The sequence below is a fragment of the Macrosteles quadrilineatus genome, unplaced genomic scaffold (assembly GCF_028750875.1).
Source record: "Macrosteles quadrilineatus isolate MER2022 unplaced genomic scaffold, UCM_ALF_1.0 Scaffold_4__1_contigs__length_99947679, whole genome shotgun sequence".
Taxonomy (NCBI): Eukaryota; Metazoa; Arthropoda; class Insecta; order Hemiptera; family Cicadellidae; genus Macrosteles; species Macrosteles quadrilineatus.
In genome coordinates, this window is record NW_026542597.1 from 80466827 (window position 1) to 80494134 (window position 27308).

General features: G+C 33.9%; 2 protein-coding genes across 7 annotated transcripts in view; one reads left to right on the top strand and one right to left on the bottom strand.

Annotated features, from left to right (window-relative positions):
• The first annotated feature begins 288 nt into the window (after positions 1 to 288).
• On the top strand, positions 289 to 8669 carry LOC128992080 (poly(A) RNA polymerase, mitochondrial). The gene is made up of 9 exons (XM_054415483.1): positions 289 to 430; positions 1390 to 1583; positions 2225 to 2458; positions 3292 to 3504; positions 4133 to 4344; positions 4592 to 4812; positions 5404 to 5556; positions 6295 to 6421; positions 8301 to 8669. Exons 1-9 carry the CDS (start codon positions 298 to 300, stop codon positions 8542 to 8544), a joined length of 1731 nt encoding a protein of 576 aa, XP_054271458.1. The 5' UTR covers positions 289 to 297; the 3' UTR covers positions 8545 to 8669.
• Positions 8670 to 12027: 3358 nt separating this feature from the next.
• The window catches only part of LOC128992630 (choline-phosphate cytidylyltransferase A-like), a 36714-nt gene continuing 21433 nt past the window's right edge, over positions 12028 to 27308 (bottom strand). For all 6 annotated transcript variants that reach the window (XM_054416302.1, XM_054416301.1, XM_054416305.1 and 3 more), the window contains 7 exons: positions 21904 to 22012; positions 18812 to 18928; positions 18148 to 18299; positions 17092 to 17313; positions 15208 to 15375; positions 13986 to 14089; positions 12028 to 13195 (listed from right to left, as the gene is read on the bottom strand). In XM_054416302.1, coding sequence (XP_054272277.1) covers positions 13078 to 13195; positions 13986 to 14089; positions 15208 to 15375; positions 17092 to 17313; positions 18148 to 18299; positions 18812 to 18928; positions 21904 to 22012 — 990 coding nt within the window. In that variant the 3' untranslated portion in view covers positions 12028 to 13077. The remainder of the gene's footprint in view (positions 13196 to 13985; positions 14090 to 15207; positions 15376 to 17091; positions 17314 to 18147; positions 18300 to 18811; positions 18929 to 21903; positions 22013 to 27308) is intronic.

The window sequence follows — 27308 nt, forward strand, 5'->3', positions numbered from 1 at the left end:
CATTATACTTGTTCAATAATCATCATTATTTTTTATTAGTTTTGCCATGTTAAATTATTATTCATGCTTGGAATTGTTTTTGAAGAATTTATTTTTTATTCACTACTCACAGGTACTCTAATCTAATAAAGCTATTGAGAACCAGAACACCAAAAATATTGGTTGGCACAATTGCTCAGCTAGTGGTATGTTTTTTTGTGGTAACATTTCTCTCTCTTCTGCTGGCTGACCAATGTTTTGTGTTTTCTGTTTTAAGAGGTTAGGTTCTTCTTACTTCTTTCTTTAGTAGTAGTAGTAATGCTTTTAAGAAATGTTGTCCGTAAAAAGATTTTCCAAACAGCTCAGTGGAATGGAAAAATTCAGCATATTAGCGAATTTAAGTTTCATTCAAGCTCTTTACTTTGCAGTAAAGGTAATCCCGAGGTAACCGGTAAGTTAAACCAAGGCTAAGTTATTGTTATTTGTTTATCTAGCCTATTTCTTATCCCCAAGGGGGTACAGTTTCTTAACTGGGCTGCCCTAATATCAATTGAAACTAACTTATCGATTATATTAGTAAACCTTCATTCTGTTTTTTTAATTATCAGCAAGTTTGGTTCGTAGGTACTTGTGTGAACCTGGCAATAACTCGGCAATAAGTAGTGCACGAGCCACAAAAAATCTGTTTCTGGCCGTTTTGTGGAAAAATACAGCCACGAAACATATTACCTATAATGTCCCATAAGTGTCCTCTATCTGTTTACATGATCGGTAATATGTTTCGTGGCCGTATTTTTCCGCAAAACGGCCAGCAATATTTTTTGTGGCGCGTGCACTATTTATTGCCGAGTTATTGCCAGGTTCACACCAATTTAGTAGGTTAGGTTATAACAGTTTCATTTTATAATTTATATAGCCTACGCTAGTTAAAAATGTCGCTTAGCCTATTGATCAACATTTTCAATTGATATAGTTTCAATCGATATTATGGTAGGGGTACACTTGAGTTTAGGACCTACATGCATTATACAACTACCAGCTGATTATAAAATGAAATTGTTCTAAACCAACCTAACCTAACCAAACATGCTGTAGCCTATATCAGTACATGTGGGGCGTAAACGGTAAACTTAAGTGCACTTACTTCTTACTGCTGCAAAGTCTTCTCCACAATCGGGTGATTGGGGAATCGTCATGATTTATACGTTTGGGGAACGGTTCTCAAAGTGAGTCCTGTTATCTAAGGTGTTGAAAAGTGTGTTCCTCGATATACTCTGTTGTAGATTGTCATGACACATGCACGTGCAGCATGCAGTAAGTTAAGTTAAGTTTTGTTAGTTGTTAAGTAAGTTTGTTAGTTGTAAGTAAGTTAAAATAGTAAGTTAATTTAAGTATGCAATTTTATTACAGGTAGGCCTAGTTCTGATGAGTTTATTGCAGAGCCATTTGATTGTGAAGTTGCCAGGCGGCGACAGCAGGCACAGTGCAGTGTGGTTGTTCAAGTGCACTCAGAACAGTCATGCGGGCAGTTGCACGACTATTGCTCAGAGTTCGGAGAGATCAAAACTCTGCACCACTACACGCCAGCGTCCAACCCGTCTATGGTATGTAGTCTTTCTACTGGCTTTGACAATGTTAAGGTTACTTCTCCAACACATTTTAACTCCGTGTTCATTACAGTGAATGGCAGTGATTAGTGCTTTGGTTGATTATTTTGTCAACTGAGCTTAACTAAACTTACATCTACTTACTCAGCTTGTAACCTGACTTAACTTAGCTTTTAACTTTTGTAAAACTGGTAGGATTTGTTGAATGTAGTTATATATTTTGTATTTAATGATAGGTCATGCCTATGAGATATAAACTTAGCTGTACGCAAGAGTAAAAAACATGGTCAAATCATTTATGTATTCATGAAAAACAATGCTTTCTTTTGTAAGATGGATGCCTGAGCTGATAAATTTGAACACCTATTTACTGATGTGTACCTGATAAGGCTCCATAACTGGATTTGTAGACTAAGTATAATTAGTAGACCCACTACTACGTGAATCTGACACCCCACCTGTCCCCTAAGTGTTGGATAATCGACAGTCATCTGCAATTTAAGAATTACATTCACGCAACAAGAAAAAATGTGATTACATTAAAAAAAGGTTACCATAACTCAACCGTAAAACTAACGTATACTGTAAAAATAGCAACTTTGGTGTGAAAATATTATTCCAATTTACTACTGTTGCAGCACTTTATCCTAGTTGAGTTCAAGGACAACGATGTGATACCAGGAGTGTTGAATGCATGTGGATATAATGAAAGGAATCAAGTTATTCCTGTGTCTTCTCGGATGTTGTGGTTCCGAGCGAACCAAAAGAAGAAATTGTCAAAAAGCAACTCCAAACTGACAGTTCCACTGATAATGGCAACTCCACCTTTGACTCGCCCTCAGCTTCTTGAATGGCTGAGAGAATCAGAAACAGTGAGTTTTTCCTAATTGTTCTAGGCCTAATTTAGTTTCCAATTACAGTAGAACCCCTCTCAACCGAAATCGGGTAAACCAAAACCGGGGGTAACCGAAACGGTTCTATAAATTAATACAGGGCTAAAATATAAGGTAGAATATTTAATATATGTAAACAGCAAGGCGTATCGCCGAGCCCCTCTTTCTAGAAAGGGGCTTCCTAACACATTGTAACATTTTTGTAGCTGAAATAAAACACTAAATTATATAGACACTGTTTTTAATTAATTTTTTCTTCAGACCGTGGTAATACTTGGGCTATTTTTAGCATATGGTTAACCGAAAAATTTGCTATCTGAAACGGCTCTCCCCCCTTTATTTCGGTTAACCGCGGTTCTACTGTAATGTGTTATTGGAGTAAATTTTCATGAGTTTTATTGCACGGAAAGTGTCTTCATTTCCTGCTCTGAGAATACCAAACACATAAATTGGATTTCTAACCATCTAGTAGTTTAAGTACTTTTAACGTCTCACTGCTTGTGGGTGCACCCTTACATCTTTTAAAAAAACTTAAATTAAAATATGAAGTCGAGCAATTGTAAAGTAAAAGTATTATAGAAGTTATTTCAAATTGAATAACAGTCATATTTACAATGAGTTTAAAAGAGTCAACTCAAAGATTACCGGTGTGTAACTCAAGGAGATACTCACGATGTACATAACAGTAATCAACATTTCCTGTAAATATTTTATACATTACCTCTCCTCATTTGGGGTCATACTTCAAAATCACCAGTTCGTTAAATAGCCACTGTTTTCTGAGTTTTCAACTTATTTTCCCATGGTGTCAGGTGAGTGATCAGGTGAGATTGGTTTACGGAGCAACACGATTGGACGACCTAGGAGTGAGACTGCGATATTTGACTGCGCATCAGCTGGAAGCAGCAGTGTCGGGGTTGTTCCCACGCGCGCAAGTCAGACTGTTCGGCTCATCTGTCAATGGCTTCGGGCGTCAGGGCTGTGACCTAGACCTAGTGCTGCAGCTGGACAATCGTTCAGAGGAGGTGCGTAGTATCCAATAAATTAACAGCTGTTTGAGGAAAATTCAGTTAAAGCTCAAATTTAAAATTGCTGCAAAATTTATTGAAAAAAACTATGTATTTTTATGACTATCGATGGCCAAATTGTGATAATTTCTTTTGATTGTGGCAACACCTTAACAATGTGATACACGTTAAATTTACAGACATATCTTTGACTATCTAATGGAATTGTGGCAACACCTGTGATCATATATCCGACAATAGCGTTTTTACTACACGATGTCCTGAAAAGTGCACGAAACGAGTGCCATTAATAAAATGAAGCTCAGCCATAAGACCATAGGCTATTACTCCCCAGTTCAATTAAAAATCCAGGTAGGCAAAATCAATTACCTGGAAACCTTGGCTAGCTTTTTAGAATAACAGCTTTGTTTTAAATACAGTAATGTTTTCTCCAAAAGGTGGTTCAGATTAGCTGAACATCTGTATTAGCCGTGGGACTCTGGTTTACTCGCCTAATTATTACAGGAATCATTTAGATTATTTCTTAAAATGTGAGATAGTTATACTACACAAATCTTAGTACTCACGGTAACAAGTTGTAAGGGCAAAATATATTGGTTTGCTCAAATTGCTAATTGTATCGTAGGAGGACACTCAGTGCAGACTGATGTTCCACGCCAAGCCGTCCCTTAATGTCCGGTCGCAGACGCAGCGTCACATCGACGGGTTGGCAGACATGGTGCAGTGGTTCCTGCCGGGCTGTATGGATGTCCGGCGCATCCTGCAGGCTCGGGTCCCCATCGTCAAGTTTCGCCAGGAGTTGACTGACATCGATTGTGACCTCACGTTGACAAACATGTGAGTTTATTGTTGAATGCAAGCTACAAAAGTGTTAGATGTTGCTTGACAGTCAGAATTGGCAAAAGAGCTATTTCAAAATTTTTTTTATAAATTTCATAAAAATAAATTCTATCTGAATCGGACCAAAGTTGTTGTATCAAAACAGTTATTCTCACCCAAAACTTAAACTCCAAAATGTTGACAAAAACAGTACTTTCACCGTATAGGAGGAGAAATCATAAAGTAAAAATTACTTGTTGTACAGGGCAGCAGTGTTCATGTCAGAGCTGCTGTATCTATTTGGCAGTTGCGACTGTCGCACGCGACCACTCGTGTTTACCGTGCGACGCTGGGCTGCCGATGTAGGACTGACGAACCCGTCACCCGGGCGATGGGTCTCCAACTTCTCTCTAACTCTCCTCGTCATCTTCTACCTGCAATGGTCTAAAGTTCTACCTACTCTGGATCAATTGCGACAACTTGCCGGTATGTTTAGAAATTTAGATTTTTTTTTAAGACAGATTTGTTGTTTTTGAGTTAAGATGGATTTCTTAGTAAATACAGTAGTTTAAAAGTCAACGGTGCCAACAAATGAAAATGTGCTATAAAACTTATGAGTCTATGTACAGTAAATAACACATGACTTTATTTTGTGCCTAAATATAACGATCATGCAAAATACAAAATAATAACCACAAAACCCCCTTTTTAACTATTGTGAAACAATTTTGTACAACAAGTATATGGGTAAAAATAATGAAAAAAAGAAAGAAAAAAAGGAAAAAACAAATATAAAATTTATATTGTAAATTTATTCTGTTGACATTTTTTTAATATTCTTTTGTAAATAAATTAGGCTAGTTTAGATTTAGTGACTTGAGTTAGTTTAAAAAACATTTAATATGAAACTCGCTTGCAAATAAAGGCCTTTTTTATATTTGTATTATTAAAACTCATTATCTTAATCCATTCTCCTATTATATTTTTTCCCCGATTCTAGAAAGGTAGATTTAAAAACAATTTGACAGTACGTTCACAGAATATTTTATTGAATCTACAGAATATAAACTTTACCAGGAAAAGCTGATCGAAGAATCGCTGAGGATGGAGTAAATTGCACATTCCTAAGGGATCCGTCAAAAATATCTCCATCCGACAACTCTTCTTCAATAGAGGAATTGTTGCTGGGCTTCTTTGAATACTACGCAGGATTCGATTTTTGCAGTCAAGGTACAGTGTTACGTAAAATGTTTCAAAAACGTGGTCAAGCTCTATTTTAGAACCGGTAAAATGATAAAGGATAAGTTTGTTCATTTTTGCCCGGTCAGGATTTATAAAATAGCTGGATTATAGGTTATGTACCTTTTGTTTTGACGATGGCAATGTACTCTCGGTTAATGTATTAATTGTTTCTAAGCATATTTCTTCTATTTTAAAATCTCATAAGATCGTATAAAATCGTCAAAAATGTTGATACAAGAAACATTGAAACACATTAGTAAAGGGACGTTTAAACATTACATACAAAATTTTTTCACCTGATAGTATGGCTGACCAAATAACACGAATAAGTCCAGGCACTGAACCGAACGCATGTCAATTGTGCTATGTTACCAAATTTTGTATTTAAAGTTTATGTCACTTTTTGTTTAAATGTTTCTTGTGACAATTTATGATTCTGTCTAGTTGTGACAGAATATCTAATTTCCCAGACTTTTCGTCGAATTAGGCCTATAGACATACTGGATTGACATGCCTACAACATAGATAAAGATATTTTATTTTACTAACGCCTAAGAGTTTAGTTTTTGATGATGTTCTACCTAACTAAAACTTATGTCAGAGCCCTAAAAAGGTTGTTTCTTAATCATGGGTACATTAGGTAGCATGATTCTTTTCACTATCACCTTCAGCTAGATAAAAACACCATTGAATGTATGAAATGCTAGACTTCTTGTACTGTTGCAGGAATATCCCTAGGGCCAGGTGCACCGGTGAGAAAGAGAGACCACTCGGCCATGTTTATAGTGAATCCTCTGGAACCTCATCTCAACGTTAGTCAGAACGTCTCTCTGGAAGAAACGGAGAGACTTAGGTAAACACTCTACTGATCTTTCAGTTACAAATGTTTTTGAGAGAACAGAAAAGCCAAGTGACTGAATGTGTGTGTTTTTTTTTTTTTTTTTTTAAGAGAGTTTGGCTAGCTTACCTGAGAGTAAGTCCAGGCACTGATAGAAACACAAAAGATCACAAAACAGAAAACTTATCAGTGGTATTTTGTCGTATACTGGAATTTGCACAAAGTAGATTAAGAGACACATTCCTTAAAAATACTTTTTTAGTTTGTTTTTAATCACCGTATTTTTTTAGATGGACATTAAATATTTATACAAACATCCTGTCCCATCCCAACAGAATTTATAAATTCCCATTGAAAAACAGAAACAAAAAATTAGTGATGTGTCAAAACCAAATCTCAAAACCATCAAAACTTACGAAAAGTTTCGGTTTCGAGATTCGATCACCAAGTTTCGAGATTCAAAAGTTTCAAAATTGAAGATTTTGGCAGTTTTATTTTTTAAACTGCTGACATTTTTTGTGCCATTGTTATTGTTTTCAATGCTGTTTCCAAACAAGCTGGTAGAAACAGAGCAAACATCACCATTAACAGTAATGAAACAACTAAATTTTATTCTGAACTTCAAAAGGTATCTTAAATACTTTAACTGGTACAATTCAGTTTCACATCGACTTTACTAAACACAAAGAAATATATTGACCACTAAATGTTCTAATTAATCTAATACCTATTCATGTTTATGTTGGTGTTAGAAGTTTAATTTTTTTTTTTTTTTGTCGTTTTTGTTTATGAAAAGTTATGTTGTATTGGGTTTTAAGATTATCAGTCACATTCACATATTTATGTTATGTCACGGTCAGGAGTCGATATCTTTCAGTTTTGATTGCATACTTAACATTTTATGATTATGTGTATTTTTTTGTAACCTTGACCTTTGTAGCCAGCTAAGTAAAAAAGTTTTGCGTTTATGTTTTGAGATTCGGGATTTGATTTTTTAAAGTTTCGGTTTCGGTTTTGAGATTTGAAATTTCTGGTTTTGACCATCACTACAAAAAATTTCAAGATACTTCCTATTACATTGACTGCCTTAAACAAACGGTTATGGAAGTGCGGGCAAATTTGTTTTAACTAAAGGAGATTTAAGTCTTGAATCCAGCTAGTCGAACCTCTATTTCAATACTTGGGATTTGAGATTCAGTTCTGACACATCAATAGTTCCTACCTTAAAAACCCTCCAGGGAGCGAGACACATCAATAGTTCCTACCGTAAAAACCCTCCAGGGAGCGAGCAGGTCCAGTGGGGTGCTTCGGTCCCTGTTGTCCCGTGTTTACAAATCCCACCAACCACCAATGGATTATCTAAGGGATAATGGCAAAAAAAGTGTAACCTCTAGGCCTTCTTAAGCCTGTTAGGCCTTCTTAGGCTGTTCTTAAGCTATGTAATAACAATCCTGGACTAGAGCCTAGTAAAAAAAAACTAAGAAACCTCGTAGTAAATTTAGGGCCCAGAGAGGTAAGATACAGAGGAAACTTATGACCATGCACTTTCAGCTCTAGTATGTTGTGCTGGACACATAGTTGTGACGAGCAAGGAAGAGCCCGGCGGCGAGCACTGTACGGAAATTCCTATTTCACAGGGTCTTCCTTCACGGAGAGCGTTGTAGAACATGAGGACGAGGGGGGCGGGGTGATGGACTTTGCCCAAGACACCACTTAAGTGTACTATTGGGTGTTTCCTCTGTATGCTACTGTTACTACTCTGTGGTAATGGTCTGATTAACTTCTGAGTGTGCTCTTGTATATTAAAAGTGTACTCCTTGTCAATTTATGTTAGATTTCTTGTTTTTAACCTATGCATTTATTTTATAAAACTATTTGAATCTACCGTGTGTAGGATCGCTTGTCGTAACGCGGCCTGGGAGTTAGAGTCTGGAGAAGAAGTACACTCAACAGATCAAGACTGGGGCTTGCTGCGGCTTTTCAACAACAAAGCAGTTGAAGAGAAAACCAAACAACTAGAACATCTCTACTTCGCCCCGAAACGGAAAAGTCGGTTGGTCGTCAGCAAACTGTTTGAGGAAGACGTTCCCAGTAGTAAGAAAGCATCTAAGACTGCAGAAAAGAAAATTGCTCGGTAGCCTTCAAGGGCATTATTTGTAAATATTTTTAAAATTTGTATTAGTCCCTGCAATTTTTCTAAATCAATTGTAAACGTATATTGTATATAAACTATAGTTATATAAATATGTGTTAATTTTTGTAACTGGCTTTCTTTATACCTTACCTGACCAATATGGTTGTGATATTTTACTAACTATGGTTGCTAATGTAAAGAAATCTTTTAAAATTTAAGGTTCAAAATACCTAGTAAACCTTTAGGTTCAAAACTAGTACAGTAGACCCCCTCTTATCCAAACTCCTCGGGACCGAGGCCAGTCTGGATAACGGTTTATCCGGTTTAACCGACGTCCCCAAAAACGGATGGTTTTTATGCGTATTTGACTTAAATTTAGGAGAGCATTGTATTTAGACACGTGATCACTGGTCTCAAATCTTGCCCACGAGAACGGTTGTTTCAGTACCGCCCACTTCCTGCCAATCTAGTCCGGTTAAACCGATGTGCTGATAAAATTGTCTGGTTAAAGAGATATAATTTCCGCCGAGTGTATTCCGGTTAAACCGATGTCCGGTTAAAAGGCGTCCGGATAAAAGGGAGTCTACTGTAGTTGTTAAAAACGTGATTCCTTAACCAGTACAAAAGGTATTTTCAACCTATGTATAGTCAAAATCTAGAGACTACAAATGTTACAACTTTTCATAAATACTGCCAAGGTGTTTAGAGTAAACATTTGTCACAGTTTGACAACCACTATGGAGTTATTAAGATTAAGTGTCATTAAGCCGGGTTTTCCTAGGCGCGGAATCGGCGAGCAGAGAGAGAAACGCCGAGAGCGGACTCCACTTGTCTTAGGCAATTTAATGTTACTGTTTTCCTAGAAGCGGAGCGGAATGCCTTGTTAATTTCAATTCCGCTCTCCGCGTTCCTCTCTCCGCTCGCCGACTCCGCGCCTAGGAAAACCCGGCTTTATGGAAACTTTACCTCCCTCATTTAGAAGATTGTTGCTGAAAAATTGCCTCGCAAACATTTAAAGTACCAGGAAAATTATGACTCAATTTCAGTATTGAGCTTTTACTTACAAAAACATCACAAACAACGATATACCAACTCTTCAACAAACGATTTGCAGTGGTAAGCCTAATTTTACATCATTGCAAAAATAAACAGTCTTCAGAAGTCAGAGTGCCTTGCTGTAGGGAAACATAGATGTTTTATGTTTGCTCTTGTTACTTCTGCAGGATTATTAGGTAATTGTAATTTACCCCTGGATTAATATCTATGGTTTAGCACAGTTATTTAAAAATAAGATTTGGAACTTTTAATCTAAATACTTGTGGTATGTTTTGTAGTTGTTGATTCTAACTCAAGCAATCCATAAATGAGCCATTGATATACTACACTAAGGGCTAAGACAGTAGACTCTTGGTTATTTGACATGACAAATATAGGGTGTTCCACAATCAGACATAAACATCTAACTTAGCCAGCAGACGAAGACGGCTAAAATAAGTCTATTTTAGCAAGCAGGATTTAAACACATTAGTGAACTGCTTGAAGGTTTTTAATTACGAAATGTTATTATTTACTTAATGAAGTAAAGCTGTGTTTAAGCGTAAGCAGGCGGGTTACTATGGCCTTGTCTAAACGCGGCTTAACAGATAAAACTTAAAATTCTAGATTCAAATCAAATCAATTGCTGCCGTATTTAATCATGGCCTGAATCTTATTTTCATCATGATGTCCTTTGGAAGTTAATATGAATTTTTACTGCATAATTGGGTTTTTCCTGTAATAATAACTCTTTAAGATTATTATTTTTATTTTCGCTATTCTACAATATATTTCTGTAGGTGTCGGCGAATTCCATCTACTTAAAAACACTCTACTTAAACCTTTTCACTACAAGAAGGCACTCTAACTTTGTTATTTCTTTGTTTCACTTTGCTAGATATAACAAATGCAATCATTGACATGAGTTGTACAGTAAACGCCTGACTACCTTATTCTTGCTAACTTTAGTCTTGAGCATTTCTACGTACAATATCTTATTCAAGCACTTCTTACATGTAACTATTGATTATCTAGCCTCACAAATGTGCTTCAAGGTATCCCGTTTAAATCATCAACTAAAATATTAAATATAATGTAATTATAACTACTGCGAACCAAAACAATTTAAAAATTTAAATCCTCATTAATTTTGAGATTTTTCAGGTTTCTTAATCCTTGTTGAGATTCATCATATTTCATAATTTTTTTTCACGTTGTGTGGTTTCTATAGTGAAATTGAGTTTTAGTTCCATTACTAAAAAGAGTACTGTATTATATACCACTTGACTTGCGCCTTATTTGTATTATTTTTCTTTAAGTGTAACAAATTATCTTATAGGCTTTGTTCTTAGAAGTTATAACTATGAAAACTTATATAACTATTACCAAAAAAAGTATTACTCATCACTCAATATTACTTACAACGTTGTAGAAAGTAAGAAAGAATTTTTTTTGTATACCTAACAATTCAAATTGGGTATCTGACTACTGTCGTAGTTATTTTTGGAATTTGAGTCAGCGGAACGAAAATCTAGTAAAAACAATTGCCTTTCCTATCCGATAAATCTTTTCATTCCATCCCTCCCTAATTTACTATTACTAAATTAAATGAAATAGGCCTATTAATCCTTCTCTATAAAGGCAAACTTAGTACCTTGTCCTTTCTTACAGTTCACCTACTACAATTAACTGAGTAAAAGAACGAAACAGTAAAAACAATTAACAGTTACACTGTTTACTAGGCCTACTTGTTATTTAAGTTTAAAATTTTTGAAAAACCCAAGAACGATTGGGAAAAAGTCACAGAGCGCACTTTCAGTGAGTTCTCTTTCAAACAAGTCCTGAATATACAGATCTCAAAAATCAAGTAGGCTAAATTGATTAAATAAAGAAATTTAAATATGTAAATGGATTTGTGTGGCTTAATATCACAAATCTAGACTTCCTTTTTCAGTAGCTAAAGTTCTTGATGTTAGGTTACCTACGAATAAAACTCATATCAAATTGAACATTTCTAAGCAGGACATTTTACAATAAGCACAAAATAATGAGTTATTGATAAAATATTATGATTTGTAGAGGATCTCTTTTAGTTAAAAAATGTTTCAGTCTTTAAATTTGGCCCTTCATAAAAATCCCATCAACTAAAATTATATAGGCCTAGGTGAATATTAGACACACTTTTTTTGTTTCGAAGGGGCAACATCTTTAAGTATTTTTACAATGAATTATGAACATTCTTGAAATGTTTATTTTGATTTTTATCATTTTCAAGTCAACGTCTAGGCCTACTTGCTCCTTTACAATTTACAACTTTTTTGTTTTTATGCATTGCTTTGGTATTTTAAAACCCTGATTAAAACAAAGAAAAGTATTATTTCCGATTTCCAAACATTAAAAGAAAAAAATCAACAAAATGTGTGGAACAAAAAAGAAAGGAAAAGACTAAACATTCAAAATCATTCAGACAAATGTATTTCAACAAACAAAATAGGGAGAAGATCGAGGGAATGTAAACAATTCAGTTAACTTTAGGAACTATCGTTCTACTGAAATTGATTTTAAAATTATTAACAAATTAATACAAAACAATTCAAAGAATTGGTTGAAAAGATAAAACTTAACAAAACATTAACAAGTAAAATGCAAACAGTTAAGTTTGAGGTTCAAATGGTGACTAGTTTTTAAAATTAGGTTAATAAATAATTTCCATTAAAACAAATTCAATAAAACCCCAAAAACATAGGCTAAGGGTTCCTTGCCAATTATAAATATCCTGAAGTTTTATCTCCTATACATAATTAAATAATTAAAAAATATTGAGACAAAAATTAAGTTTTTTATAACCATATTTGTATACTATAAATAAATTTATATACATTCGCAATATCAACCTTGTATATTACAAAAGTTACATGCATAACATCAGTAAATTTACATGTAGTCTTAACACAGTTTTTATGGTTTTTTTACATGAAACACATGTTTCCGACTTATCAAATATTTAAGCATGTTTTCAACAATTACCCTTACAAAATCATGTAAATCTTTTCAGTTGTCTTAAATTGTAAAAATCACACACAAAATATACTCTCGATCAATTGTAAAAACCATTTAGTCTGAATGTAAAAATATATACAAGTGAATTCAATGACAAATGAATGACAAATTAGATTTTAAACACAGGTGTTTTTAACACAGAGGATAAACATAATCTGTGAGTTAAACAAATTTCTCATAAAATATTTCAGTAAATCTTTAAACAAAATTCAAATTCATGTAGGCCCGAACATTTGGTAAAGAGTCCTCGACAGGACTAATGAGTAACTGAACTAATAATACTGATACGACCTGTGCTCGACTATGCGCCAAGCTTCGCGCGGCTGACATGATGAATAAATATGCGAACACTACAATAAATATACAAGAATCCCGATACAAATAACTAACATTTGGAAAAACATTTTAATGAGAATTTTATTAGACAATTTGTGGGACGCGTTTATTTGGAGGCCATATGACTTTCCTCGTCGTCCGAGTAGTCGTCGCTGAGTCGAGGTGAGATCCTTGTAGTCGTGGAGCTAGGTAGCTCGTACCTGCGTGACTTGCGCGGTGGGGAGCTGGAAAATGACAGCACTGTAAGAAGATTCTATCAGGTTTGTTTTAGTCTTGTACCTATGTAGGCCTACTAACAGGTTGTCAGTATGTTGTAGAAGCAACAATAGATCTATTTCTGTTAAATTAGCAATTAAGGAAAAGACAAATGGCTGAGTAGAAGTATTATGTACAGGGATATGAATCAGCTAGCTTGCCTGGTATATAAGAGTCAAGATCAAGTATTTTACAGAACTAATTTACTAAGTAAAAAAAGAACAGTACAGAGCATTACACTTTCATAATCCACTCGTTACAAAATTCTCATTGTTTGAAATTCAAGAAACTTTCCGTATATGAAAGGTTAACTTATACTAATTTAACTAATTTTAATCTTATAACTAGATAAAGAATTTTCTTTTAGAGGTTGGCGGCCTCTTTTAACTTTGCATTTGCCTGTCCAGAAAGACTAACTGCCCGTGCATGGAACGTATCCAGTAAAGTAAGGGGTGAGACGGTACAGTACAAAGGTGAACTGTACTGATAAAATGTTTGCGGCAGTGACCAGGATCCGAACCCACGACATCGCTGCCTTGGGCCTGAAGTCCGTGATGATTATGTACACCACCGACTCACCTATATTTATATAGTAGTATAGTTGCTTATGCAAGACCTAACAATTGAATCTGTACAATATTCTGTTGATCAGCAATAAGATACATTCACAGCAACCACCACTAAAAATACAATATACTAGGCAAGTGAAGAATTTCATTATCTATAAATTGTTTGAAACATTTATTTAACGCAACACACCTCGTGCCTTCGTCGCCGCTGGAACCTGGACTATCCCGCTCCGGACTGGAGTTCGGTGAGAATGCCTGCATCAACTTGCCTTTGCCTTCGTTCCAGATGTGCGTCTAAACATACATACATTGTCTTTCTAAAAACCGTGTTCTTATTAAATTATTCTAATTTGTTTATTTATAACATAAGTGTTATTTATATGATTAAAACTGTTGCAATAGGAAATGTCTACTCACTGTTCTGTTAAAGTGACAAAGAAGAAAAAAATGAACTGTTTGCTGCCAGAAAATGAAATGTATTAATAAATATGTGTTTTTCATCCCGCTTGTGCTTTGCATGGCACATGGGATTATGTATTTAATTTAAAAATTGCATGAATAAAATTGTTTGAATTGAATTGAACATAATCTATCAGAATGAGAAGTTATAAAATCAAATATTTATTTAGCGTAGAAGCAGTTGGATTCTTTTCTTAATAAGAATTTATTGTTACTATATCTTGTTTATATATTAAGGTAACAGAAATGTGTTGTTTTCAGTGTTACTAATACACATGTGAATTTAAACAGTAAATTTATGTTTTATCTTCTTAAAATGTGCGCAACAGTGGAATGGCAATTTTTTTCATGACTTTATGTATTTATTAAGAATAAAAACCAATTGCACAGTGTGTTTATATATTCAAGTAACTAACAGTGATGAAGTCATGGTTTCTAACTCAAACAAATAGTTCCTATTAAAACAGGTTAATGACACATAAAATTGTTTGCAACAAAAGTTACTAACAAGTTGAGGATTATTTTATAAAACTGGTAGACACCCGGAACCCCATATTTAGCATCCAAGAATATTTTAACTAAGAAAACTGAAATGAGAACGTAGCATTTTGTTTGACATCATTGCTTATAAAAATACTGTATTATTGTATTGCATGAAAATATTTAAAGAGTTTTCATTCACACTTTATTTAGAGTGAATTATCAAGGGAAGAGAAGTGGTTGAACTATATGGAAGGGGAAGGAAATGTTGTGATTAAATTAGGTTATTTGTTTCACCTAATTTAATATTTATATATTTTTTGCACAGAATCTTTGTAAGAGATTTGAGGCACTTTAAAAATAACTAACATAGATGTATTAAATATTAGCCTAATTGAGAACGAGTTAAAGATTCTCTATGTGAAATAAAGTGTTGTTCCACAACTTATCTAACATTAGATCAACATACTAACCAAGCGGCCCTCCCGTCCAAACAGCAACAGAAAGGCGTCTATGAGGTCGCGAGATTTCTCCTCCCACTTTTGAATCATATCCACTCGCTTCTCCCCAATGTTCTCTATCACACGTTTGCTCTTGTCTTTTAACTCCTCCATTTTGTTCTGTAACCGGAATTTCTTCTCCTGAAACAAGTGTAAGAATCATTTAAAATAAGTCGACACAATTATGACTTGATTTAATACTATGCAATTAAAAATAAATTCAAAGCTTAAATTTGCTTTTTCTTAGGTTAGATGAGCCATTATGTTGCTACGAGGGTCACAGCCTATAACCATGCTAATATTATCAATCATTACCTAAACCCCATTCAACTATATTAAGTTCCCTACCTACAGTAGACTCCCTCTTATCCGGACACCTTTTAACCGGACATCGGTTTAACCGGACTACATTTGGCGGAAATGACATCTCTTTAACCCATTGGCGCCGACTTACGAGCGTTACTCGTACGGCCGCTGCAGGCCCGGCGGCCGACTTACGAGTGCCGCTCGTGTCACCACTAGGCAGCGCCATTAATTTAATTTGGTTATTATTTTTCGCCCTTTTTGTTTCTTCTTACTATTATAATGTTTATAAATATCTTGCTTCTTGATTTGCGTATTTACTCATTTATTTTAGCGAATAACAAACAATTTTGTGTTGCCATGGAAACCACATATCACCAAAAATCAGCTGCGGTAAGGTAAACAAACAATTTTAAAAAAATGTTACTACTTATAAAAGTACACAACTTTTGATTTTTATACGTAGGGAATCGATTGAACTTTATAATAGTAGTGTTATTTGGTGTCTGGATTAATCTTGGAATTTGTATATCAAGTTTACTTTCAAAATATTGTTTTTAAAATTTTTATTTTTATAATCTTTATATATATATATTTTTTTTAGTTTAGAACTTTGACTATCCAATTACCACTTTTCTGTAGACAATTTTACTGTGAACAAAATGGTGAAAGAATTATTAATTTATTACTTAAGGTTTTCTTTCTATAGCAGTTAGAGTAAAAGTTTACAAATTCGGTAAAATTAATTGCCGCCAGAGGGTGCTGCAGGTAGCCCATTAATTCCTTCCCCAATGGGTTAACCGGACAATTTTTATCAGCACATCGGTTTAACTGGACTAGATCGGCAGGAAGTGGGCGGTACTGAAACGAATGTTCTCGTGGGAAAGATTTGAGACCAGTGATCATGTGTCTAAATACAATGCTCTCCTACATTTAAGTCAAATATTTGGGTTACATAACAAGTTTTTGTGGACGTCGGTTTAACTGGAAAAACCGTTATCCGGGTAAGAGGGAGTCTACTGTATATTTAAGTGAATCTTTAACCTTCAGTTCTTAAAAAGCAGTAATGATATATGAAAAACACATTACAACATAAAAGTTCAAATTTGTATATAAAGATGAACATGTGATAGTTATATAAAGTAAGCAAGTATAATGTTACTAAGAGGTCTGGTACTGACAGAATACTTTTAACCATTCTAAATTTTGATGTACGCCTATATAGGTTCAAAACTTAACACTTGTTGTATAGAGGTAAGTTTATCTTCCATTTCTTTATTTAGTTATGATTTACAAATATGTTTAACTGAAATTTCTATCGGATTTGTTTCAGCAAATTCTTAATTCATACGAGTAGACTAATTCACCATAAGTAAAATTTAATGTTTTGTTTTAAGACACAATAGCTGAACAATTAATTTAATGTTTTTAAAGGCACTGATTTGATGACTTCTTCCAAAACCTATTCTTAAGACACTCTTAACACTTGAGAAAGTAAAATTTATAGAATATTACTAATTTATACAAGCAGAATAGTAACCAATTCATACTCACATTCAAAAAGGACACGTTTAGTTCTTTTGCTGAGTAGCCCCGCGCTAGATTACGACGAACGTAGATGTCGTAGTCTTTCACGATCCTCGCAACAACGTCACTTGTAGACACACCTTCCGTGCGTTCTGTCGCTACGAACATCCCTTTCTTTTTGAGGAACGCATAGATGTCACCTCCTTCGGCAGATGGGTATGGATCATCATCGTGCGCTACAAAGTCTATCTGTTGAGACAAAAACGTCAAGTTTAATACAGGTTCAAAACTTAAAGCTCTATGGCACACTTTCTGTGATGATTAACACCTAGGACCTTCCTATCTAAAGGTAATTTCTCATGCATTTAATGTATGCTAAACTAGGTTGTTGGTGTCAAATTTTCCTTTCTTTCTGTTTCTCTATTTTTTATAATCAAAACCAGAAGGAACAACTGATTGTAAAAATGTGCTTGTTCTCTTGACACCTTTTATGTCAAAAAAAGTGCAATCCATTTTAATTATGCAGAAACTATATAGTTTACTCAAACTATAGGCAAGTTGAACATAATGTAACAGATTGTACAATAATACATTAATATTATCTAGCATTCATTCAACAAAACTGCACGTAACATAATTTGACTTAAAGTTTAGCTGTTGATGATCAGCAAGCTTTAAACTTGAGTTTCCAGAACTGAATAGAATAACAACTATGTTCTATGTATGAATTAAAATGTTGTATACAAGATTTAAATGTTACTTATGGAAGAAGAATAAAAATTTCAGTTTGAAGGTAAATAATAAAATAGGACTTTACCTATTGCTAGTCCCATTTATCATCTTTATATCTTTCAGGAGGTAAGGAATGTCCTCCTGTTTTCAAGAGACTATAGTAAATCCTAACCCTACATTTAGCTATATAGGCAGCTAAATGTAGGGTGAAAATATAGGATCTCTTAAAAACAAGCCCCCAAAACATAGTGTAGCATACAAGCGATAGGAAGTTAATCTACTTTACCTTCAAATCAAAATAATTATCCATCACAATATTGAACCCAATCACAAACGAATAACAACACTGACCTTATGTTTCTCTAGGAACTCGTCGTTAAGTTCCCACGGGGCGTCTCGCACAATCTCGTCGACGTATCTACAATGTCTGACAGCTTCGTATCGCTCAGTCTCTTGCATAACAGTGCGGCCTTTACGGGAGTGAGTAAGCGCATCACTGCACACTGTCAACACAAAAGAGTAAAACATATGTCACGAATTTCAGAGTACCTACTTAGGATGTTTAGAAAATACATTGTAATGGTCACAAATTTACCAACAATTGATTTATAATCATCGCATTAGATTAACTTATTATTAGTTGTTAGGACTTTCACTTACAACAATCTATAGGAGAAAAACTGTGCTGAACCTGGGAATCAAGTTTAGTATTGCTGCATTGGACTTTATTGTTGTTAGTGTGATAGACCATTACGTCTGGATAATGGAGTGCTTTAAGGCATTGCCTGATTACAGTTTAATATTTCAGCAATCTACTTTTTCAAGATGTTCTATACCTACCCTATGTAAACATACCAATGTTATGTTGTATGCCCCAAGACTCTAATTTGATGAGAAACGCTCCCTTAGAAATGAAAATCACCCTTATTTCTCTTTAGTCACCAAGGATTTGTTTGTGTTTGCTCAAAGCTAAGATCCCCTGTTGGATTAATTTAGTGACTTCTACAAAACTTACCTCCAACTATGAGGTAGACGTTGGGAAAAACATTCTTGGCTTGCATGAGTTGTCTCGCATGACCTTGATGGAAGAGGTCGTAGATTCCGTCGGCATACACTCGTATCCTTCTGGGAGCTGAAAACATTACAGAAATATTTAATGATTGTAGTCACACTGAAGTAAAATTATTGATAATTGCCCATTAAAAACTATGATTGGTATATTTAGTGGCTAGGTTATGTCTATCAATAAGGATGTGTAAAGGAAGAGTGACAAAATCTAGTACTGTACAAAATGAATGATTGAATGAATGAATGAATGATGATAAAAAAAAGAAGTCGGAAAGAGAAGAGCTAGAAAATCACAAAAGAAATTACAAGACATCGTAAAACCATATAGTTGCTGTAAGGGAAACATGTACAATAAGTCAAATACCCCCGCAGCAGCAAACCTGCAGACTAAGCGAATTTCCGTTTGCCTGAATTGATTTTAAATTAAATATATTTAATTAACATTAGGTATAACGAGTACCTAGGTTTGCTGCTACAGGGAGGCTAATAAAGTGTGTTTTTAGTAAAATATTAGTAGCTTAGTATAAAAAAATTGCCAGTTTGATCATAATATTTCCATAAACAAGCAAACTACAACATTTTACAATGTTCTCCATAAGAATAACATGGGAGTTTTAAATTTGCAATTTTTTTAATTTTATCCGTAACCAATAACAGTACAAAAACAATTTGGTATACTAAATTATTTGTTTTTTTAAGCTCTGTAAAATGGTCTAGAGAGAAATTGAGAAATTTTGTGTTTTGAGGGTCAAAAATGAGATAAACCAATTCTTACCCCATAAAAACCCTTTTCCCAAGGTCCGGTTATGCTCATTCACATATTCATTCAAGTTTATTCTGCCTTACACCTTCAAACCAAATTTCATCAAAATTACTCATCATTCGCCTATTGGGTCCGATGATGATTGTAGTGTCCAATCGAAATCAATCACCACCTATCATCTTTTATGTATATTTACTGTCTTGTGAGTACCTAACAGTATAAGCGTAAATATATGTTTCTTTTATTTACTTTCCGTAAATTTAATAACACGTACAATGCTGATCAAGAAGTTATTTAAGTTTTCTCATAACAGCTGCTGTTCATGTGATTCTGGTTATCTCATGGGGGTTAACCAATTGACATTTGGAAAACTACAACACAAGGTCAACTAGCCCTTGTTGCCATGATGAAATCGTTAAGTCAATCGTTAGAGCTAAATATAAAACAAATATAAATCTAAAATTGAATAATATTTTAAGCAAGTGGTGTTAAAAACTGTTAGGGAACATCCAATATAAATATTAGCAGTATTGAAGATTTAATTGGTTTAAGTTTTAGTACCAAAAAGAACAGGAAGGTTTTCCTGTTGTGTGAATGACCTTGAACTTCATCTTTTTGTAAGGAACTTCCTTGGTTGGTTCCACTAAAATCAATGCCATCAGATTGTAACTTAAATAGGATTTATATGGCATCAGAAAAGGAGAGTTAAATCTTTCAACTTAAAACTTTGACTTTGAATAACAAAAACCTTTATGATTTGATGTGTAAATTGTAATTTGTCCATCAATAAACTTACAATTAAATTACTACCCAGAGATACACTTAATATTTGTTGACTTTATTTTAGATTAGAATCAAAAAGTTACTGAATAATGTTTTATCCACCCTACAATATTTAACTGACACTATCTTTGGCATTTTAAAATTTTACTTGTAAATTTTTAGAGTATTTTTGTCTCTAATGCTTTCATGATTCAAGATATGATAAATTTCCAAGACCCCAGTTACTTCTGTATACGATTTATCTAATTTTGAATCTCAAAATGATTTGTTGATTGGATTTTTTATTCTAAATAGGAAAAGTTTGAGAGCATTGATTAGTAATTACTCTCTCCTTATTTAAGGTACAAAGTTTTTTTATGACCTTCCTTCACATTCTAGGATGCTACACTGGCCCGAAACAATTTAAAGTGTGTTTTTTGAAGGGGATTTTTATCCCCAAAACCGAATTTTGTTACCATGCGAGGAATAAAAGCACTAAATAAATATTTTTAGTTTTGACGGTTGACTTTCTATTTAGTATTTTTACCAATTCCAAGTAAAAAACTAACAAGTAATTGAATGATTTTTCAAAAGTATTATAGCTAGGTTATAATAGTAGTTTACACAATAATTGTATAAAAGATAGTGTTTACGACACAAGTAGAAAATTTAAGGTGCAAGCCTTGGCGATTGGTTTAAAAACTTTTTCGAGTGTCGTTAACACTATTTACGTGAGCTACATACACTACTCTACCTACTACAGTGTTTTAATTACTAAAAACCACCTTTCGTAACTTCTAAGAGAGGTTATGCTTTTGTTTATAACCTCTCATTGCCACTGACAGTGATGCATTGAAACATTGTACCAAACACTAATTGCACCCAACAAATAAATTGGCCTAAACAGCTGATTAGTTGAAGTTCGAATCATTACAATTGTACTTCTTCTCTCTCAATCCTTGAACTTCATTGGTCCGTTACCCGTGTTGTTATGAGTAAAACTATGCTGTTATGAAAGTAAACAAAGCTGTTATATGAAACTTTTCAATTCTAAGAACTGAACTGAAATGGCTACTTTAAAAAACGGCCGTAAGTAAAAGGTTTTTTAGCATGTACGTCAGCAGTAAAGATACAGTAGGCCTAATTTAATATAAAAATGATTTATTTTCATTCATACAAGATAAAGCGGGATTTTTATTATATTGAAGCACAATAAAAAAAATGTTCTCAACCTGGTGACCGGAATATTTATTTTGGTCCTTTGAAAGCAGTTTTACATATTACTTTAGACCAGGCCTATAGAGTCATGGCATTACCTTGTATCTAAAACCAATGGTGTTTAGAGGGATTCGAACTCAGGACTTGAGAACCAAAGCTTTAAGTTACCCTAGAACGGTACAAAAACGTTCCCAAGGGTGCAAGGATTTGGAGTGTGCTAAGCCCACTTGTAAATTAGTGTATTTGTGTATTCGACATATGTTTTTTGTGCTAAATGAATAAAGAATGAAGCCTACCTTTGCCGGACTGAGCAGTTTTGTAATGTATTCGGAGGCTGTAGTCGCATCTTTCCCGCTCAAACACTGCCTCGGGTTCATCACTGAATGGAGCTGGCTTGGACAGTGACTGCAAAATCAACAGGCGGTGTCATCAACTTGTTTATTTATATACAATGAAAGCACAGTTACATACAATCATGTTTCCTAACACTATCTTGAAATGATCACATTGCCAAACCTGTAAACGGTATACAAAATAGCTCATTTTTGCTGTAGAGCGGAAATAAACATTCCTGATCGTTAAATCAGCTGATTTCACAATTGGTGTTTCTATAAAACACCAACATCCGGAAGCAAATGACAGAACCTAAAAATGCAAACAACCTAAATGACATTTTACATACAACTAAAAAGTCAATCTGTTTGTTAGGATGAGTCAACTAAGGTTGTAGGAAAAATCTTGTGTGTATTACGAGCACAGTCATTGACGCTCTCAAAATGTACAGCTGCACTCAGCTTAAGCTTAGTCCGGCAATGACGTACTTTGCGCTCTCATACACAAATAGCTATATTCATCATCCTTAATTTTGATTTTAATTTCAACATTATTTCTATAGCACCAAAAACTATTTGACTTGATTATTATTAACACACCATGAGTGTAGTTTTAAGCATGTACGATATCAAAGCTTTGTTACTAAGTTATACGACATCTGGAACAATTTGGAGCTGTAAAAACGTGATTCAGACTGTAATGAGGATTGAACTGGAAACTTCTAGTTTAAGAGACAAGCCCTTTAACCTTTTCGGTTATCTGGGACAGAAATTGAGACAAAAGATTATGGTTTCAGAGTTTAAAATACATCCAGTTTGAAAGTCATTTCATTCAGATAATTTATTCATGGCATAATCTAGTTTAACGGAATTATCATGCTAACACGATTTTCATGATCAATTAATAATTTTAATCTTTGACACTATTCAAATGCTGTATTATGTATACTTCTCAATGAATAAAGAAAATGAAAATTGAAAAAAAATACCTTAAAATTAAACGAAAATACAAAAAGTAAGTTTATACGTTATCCAAGACAAACCATCATTATTATATAAATATACTTTCCCTGCCTTATATACAGGGTGTCCGGTGATAAGTGTTAAATAAAATTTTGCATTAAACTACATGGTAATGGTGACAGAATGTCGCAAATTTGAGGTTCCCAACTTCAACAGTTAGAGAATAACAAATAAATTAAGATTTTTCAAAAATTATTGTAGTTGTTATGAAAAAGGTTATTTTACTCTGTTAAAAATGCACTTACTGTCAGTTTCAATGTCATTTTCAGAATCCTCACAAAATTTTAAATAAATATAACACATAATCGTTGGGGTACGTAAAAATATTCTATTTAAAATTCTTCGTTAAACAAATTATTTTTATATCGACGAAAATGTAAATAACATTCAGCAGTTTATTTCTCGGTTGTTGAGTTCCGGAGAGGTTATCAAATATGACTAAAAACTTCCTTATTTAAAGGGCTTTACAATGATGTATAACAACATTTACCTACTGTCAAATCCATGGTGAATTTTACGCACTATTGTGAAAAATCACGGTCAAGCCAAAACAGATATTGTAAAAAATAATAAAATTTTACTTACTATTTTATGAGCTGACCACTGATGATGAGGGTATGTATAATTTATGATTGACCAGACTACACTTCCATCAAACTAAAGAGTTTTTTTTAAGACTTTGGAAAATTTGTAATTAAAAAACACAACACATTAGTAAAAAACATAATACACACTACAATTTAAATATGAAATGATAGTTAACCCATAACAAATCAATGACACACTTTGTCCGAAGCACAAATCACAGTTTGGGTGTAAAGTGCCCACCGTTTTCCCGCAAGCAGGCCCTAGCTCTTTTGCGGATTGCGCCAACTGTGACCTAATACGTAAATTTTTCCCTTACTTTCCCAGCAGCCTCAAAGATTCTCTCCCGTAACTCAACTTCAGAGTTTACAACAGTTGAGTAAACTAGACTTTTCATGTAACCCCAAACAAAAAAATCTAACGGGCTCAAGTCTGGAGATCGAGGAGGCCATGTCACACTTCCTCCACGTCCAATCCATGTCGGGTAGTTTTGGGATAGCCACAACCGAACGCTTTCAGTAAAATGTGGTGGAGCACCATCCTGCTGAAATATGATTTCAGCTCTTTGTTGAGGATCAATTTCATCCAACAACTGAGGTAGAGAGTGCTGAAGAAAATCTAGATATAAATCACCGTTCAGATTTCCTTCGAAGATATGAGGACCAATTAACCGATCTCCAATCACACCTGCCCACACGTTGATCCCAAACCTTTTTTGAAAAGAAGCTTCTCTGGAGGCTTTTGGATTTTCATTATTCCAAAGATGCATATTGTGAATATTTATCACACCTTCTCTGGTAAAACGGGATTCGTCAGTCCATAGTATTTTTTTAAGGAAGTGATATTCAACAATATCACGTTGAAGAAGCCAGCGGCAGAACTCCTTTCTGGATTCGAAGTCACGAGGCTCCAATCCTTGGACCTTTGTAAAATGATACGGATGGAAGTTATTGTCCTTCAACACTTTATGTACTTTCCACCGGGACATACTAGTTTCAAGGGCAAGCTGCCTAACACTAGTAGTAGGATTATCCATAACTCTCTGAATTACACCCTCTTCAGCTGCAACATCATGCACAGGTCCTACTTCTTTCTTCTTCTTCTCAACCGATCCTGTTTCCAGCAAACGTTGATGCACTCTAGTAAACACCTGAGTACTGGGGGTGGTGCGATCAGGATACCGATCCTGGTACTCTCTCTGAGCAGCCGACGCATTGCCGTTACACAAACCATAAATAAAATGCATTTCAACATACTCCCGAATCGAAAAAGACATAGTTGAACGATCACTGTCCACATGTGACTGATAGATCGTTTTAAAATATGACTACTGGTTCGCTTTGTTTTCTTATCGCTTGGATAGAAATTCCGGGAGATAACTTAAATCTTATATGAAAATTATACGATAACCGTAACTTTATCACAAACACATTTTACTACTATGTTTCTTTTCTTAGCTGGGTAGTTATAAACAAAGCGTTGCATGCGAGAAAGAAATACAAATTATTTGTTGCCTGCACTTAAATGTATTATTCTTCACAATAGATTTTCTTTGCCCTAACATGTTTTTTCACAATAATGATCGAATTACATTAGGAAATTTGAAATTCGGTAAAAACTATTATACACCATTGTAAAGCCCTTTAAATAAGGAAGTTTTTAGTCATATTTGATAACCTCGCCGGAACTCAACAACCGAGAAATAAATTGCTGTATGTTATTTACATTTTCGTCGATATAAAAATAATTTGTTTAACGAAGAATTTTAAATAGAATATTTTTACGTACCCCAACGATTATGTGTTATATTTATTTAAAATTTTGTGAGGATTCTGAAAATGTCATTGAAGTTGACGGTAAGTGCATTTTTAACAGAGTAAAATAACCTTTTTCATAACAACTACAATAATTTTTGAAAAATCTTAATTTATTTGCTATTCTCTAACTGTTGAAGTTGGGAACCTCAAATTTGCGACATTCTGTCACCATTACCATGTAGTTTAATGCAAAATTTTATTTAACACTTATCACCGGACACCCTGTATATCAATCACCTTAAATCACCTTCTTTTTTGTGAACCATATATATTAAATAATACATTTTAACAAATTGAATTACTGAAATGAACAGAAGAAAGATATTCTGTTCCAGTTAAATATTTCTTTAGTGTCCTTTTTTGTGCATTAAGACCAAAACTGAGGTTTGTAAATTATTATTATACTGTAATATAAAAATACACTCAACATAATTATTACAGACAAATTAAAACTGCAGGATCATCTATGGTCAGTTACTCAACTCAATACAAAAACTATACAATGATTCTATTGCACCTACAATTCAAATTTTGACAACCATTTTTTCAAAGTTTTAAGACAGTCCTTTTGAATTTGAATCTCAAATTCTAACTCCATTTATCTTTCCTCATATGTCAGGTATTTTCCTGTTTGTAACATCTACAAATAGTTATGAATCTGCCGAGGTATGTAGCTAACCTTGAGAGATCAATATGTTTGCATCAACAACTTGGGAATCAAATTAAACAGTCTGATCAGTAAAAGTTAACCGCTGACAACAATGGTGTTTGCAATCAAGAAATAAATTAATGTGGTTCCTTAGATAATTTCACAGATAATTTTGAATACAAGCAAAAATGTAGCTCATAAAGTTGGTTAACATTTACAGTTAAACAAAGAACAGTAATACTGTAAATTGAATTGGTAGAAAGGTAAATTAATTTTGTACTGATGTTTTTACTTAAAAGTTTTTGTGTTTATCTAATGTTGGGTATGTTGTTAGCAAGCATAGTTTATTATTGCCCAATAGTTTGAATGGCTTTTGGTCAGTGGTGTCATTTCACCAAATCCTTGGAGGGGGCAAACACCGGGGGGAATGGGGGGTATTCCATAACCCCCATTTTGCAGTTTTGAGTTTTGAAACAAAAAAAAAGAGGGGTTTAAGCTTATTTTAATTGTCAAAAGCACTTCAAATAAAAAAAAAATAATGAGTAAAATTTATTTAAATTCAGGCAGAAAATTAATGAAACTAAGAATTATTGACAACAGACAGAAACACAATAATTTTATGTTGGTAAGTTAGTCATCTAAGAAACGTGATCAATATCTCAATGATGTATTAATATTATGTTTGTTATTAGATTCATGACCAATTTCTCTTGTACAACATTTAGCAATGAATACGGTTGTTCATAGCCTATAGTTTATAACAGTTTATTTTGGTTTTTAAATAAAATACAAGTATTTAAGAACTTAAAAGCAAATCAAATTTTATCACCAATAAAATAATTTGACACAAAAGTACAAAAGGTTCTATTTAACTATATTAAATTGGTAGTCTACAATGTTCAAAATAAATTATGTGAAATGTATACACATGTATAATTTTAATGATTGAATAATTCAAAAAAGTAAATGACAAAGCAATGGTTCTAAAAAATCTGAATTTTTATGTATATATATAAACTAGAAGTAAGTGGTTTATCGTACAGCACCAAACAGAAAAAGTAAATGAATAACAAAACTACTAATTTATGTTAACTCAAAATGTGCTATCGAAGACAATAAAACAATATTAATTTTTGTTTCAAATTACTGTATAAGAACATAGAGATTTTTGTCTGCTGTGCTTTTTAGGATTTGACAGGAGATATTTGTAGGCCTATATTGGCTAGTACAGCATATTTTTTTCTCTAGCCCAGGATCAAGGGGCCCTGCCCCCCCCCCCCCAAATGACGCCCTGC

Coding starts and splice junctions, on each gene's coding strand:
- LOC128992080 (XM_054415483.1), top strand. CDS start 298: ATGCTTTTAAGAAATGTTGTCCGTAAAAAGATTTTCCAAACAGCTCAG. Junction 431..1,389: donor AGGTAATCCCGAGGTAACCG/GTAAGTTAAACC, acceptor ATTTTATTACAG/GTAGGCCTAGTTCTGATGAG. Junction 4,813..5,403: donor TCAATTGCGACAACTTGCCG/GTATGTTTAGAA, acceptor AAACTTTACCAG/GAAAAGCTGATCGAAGAATC.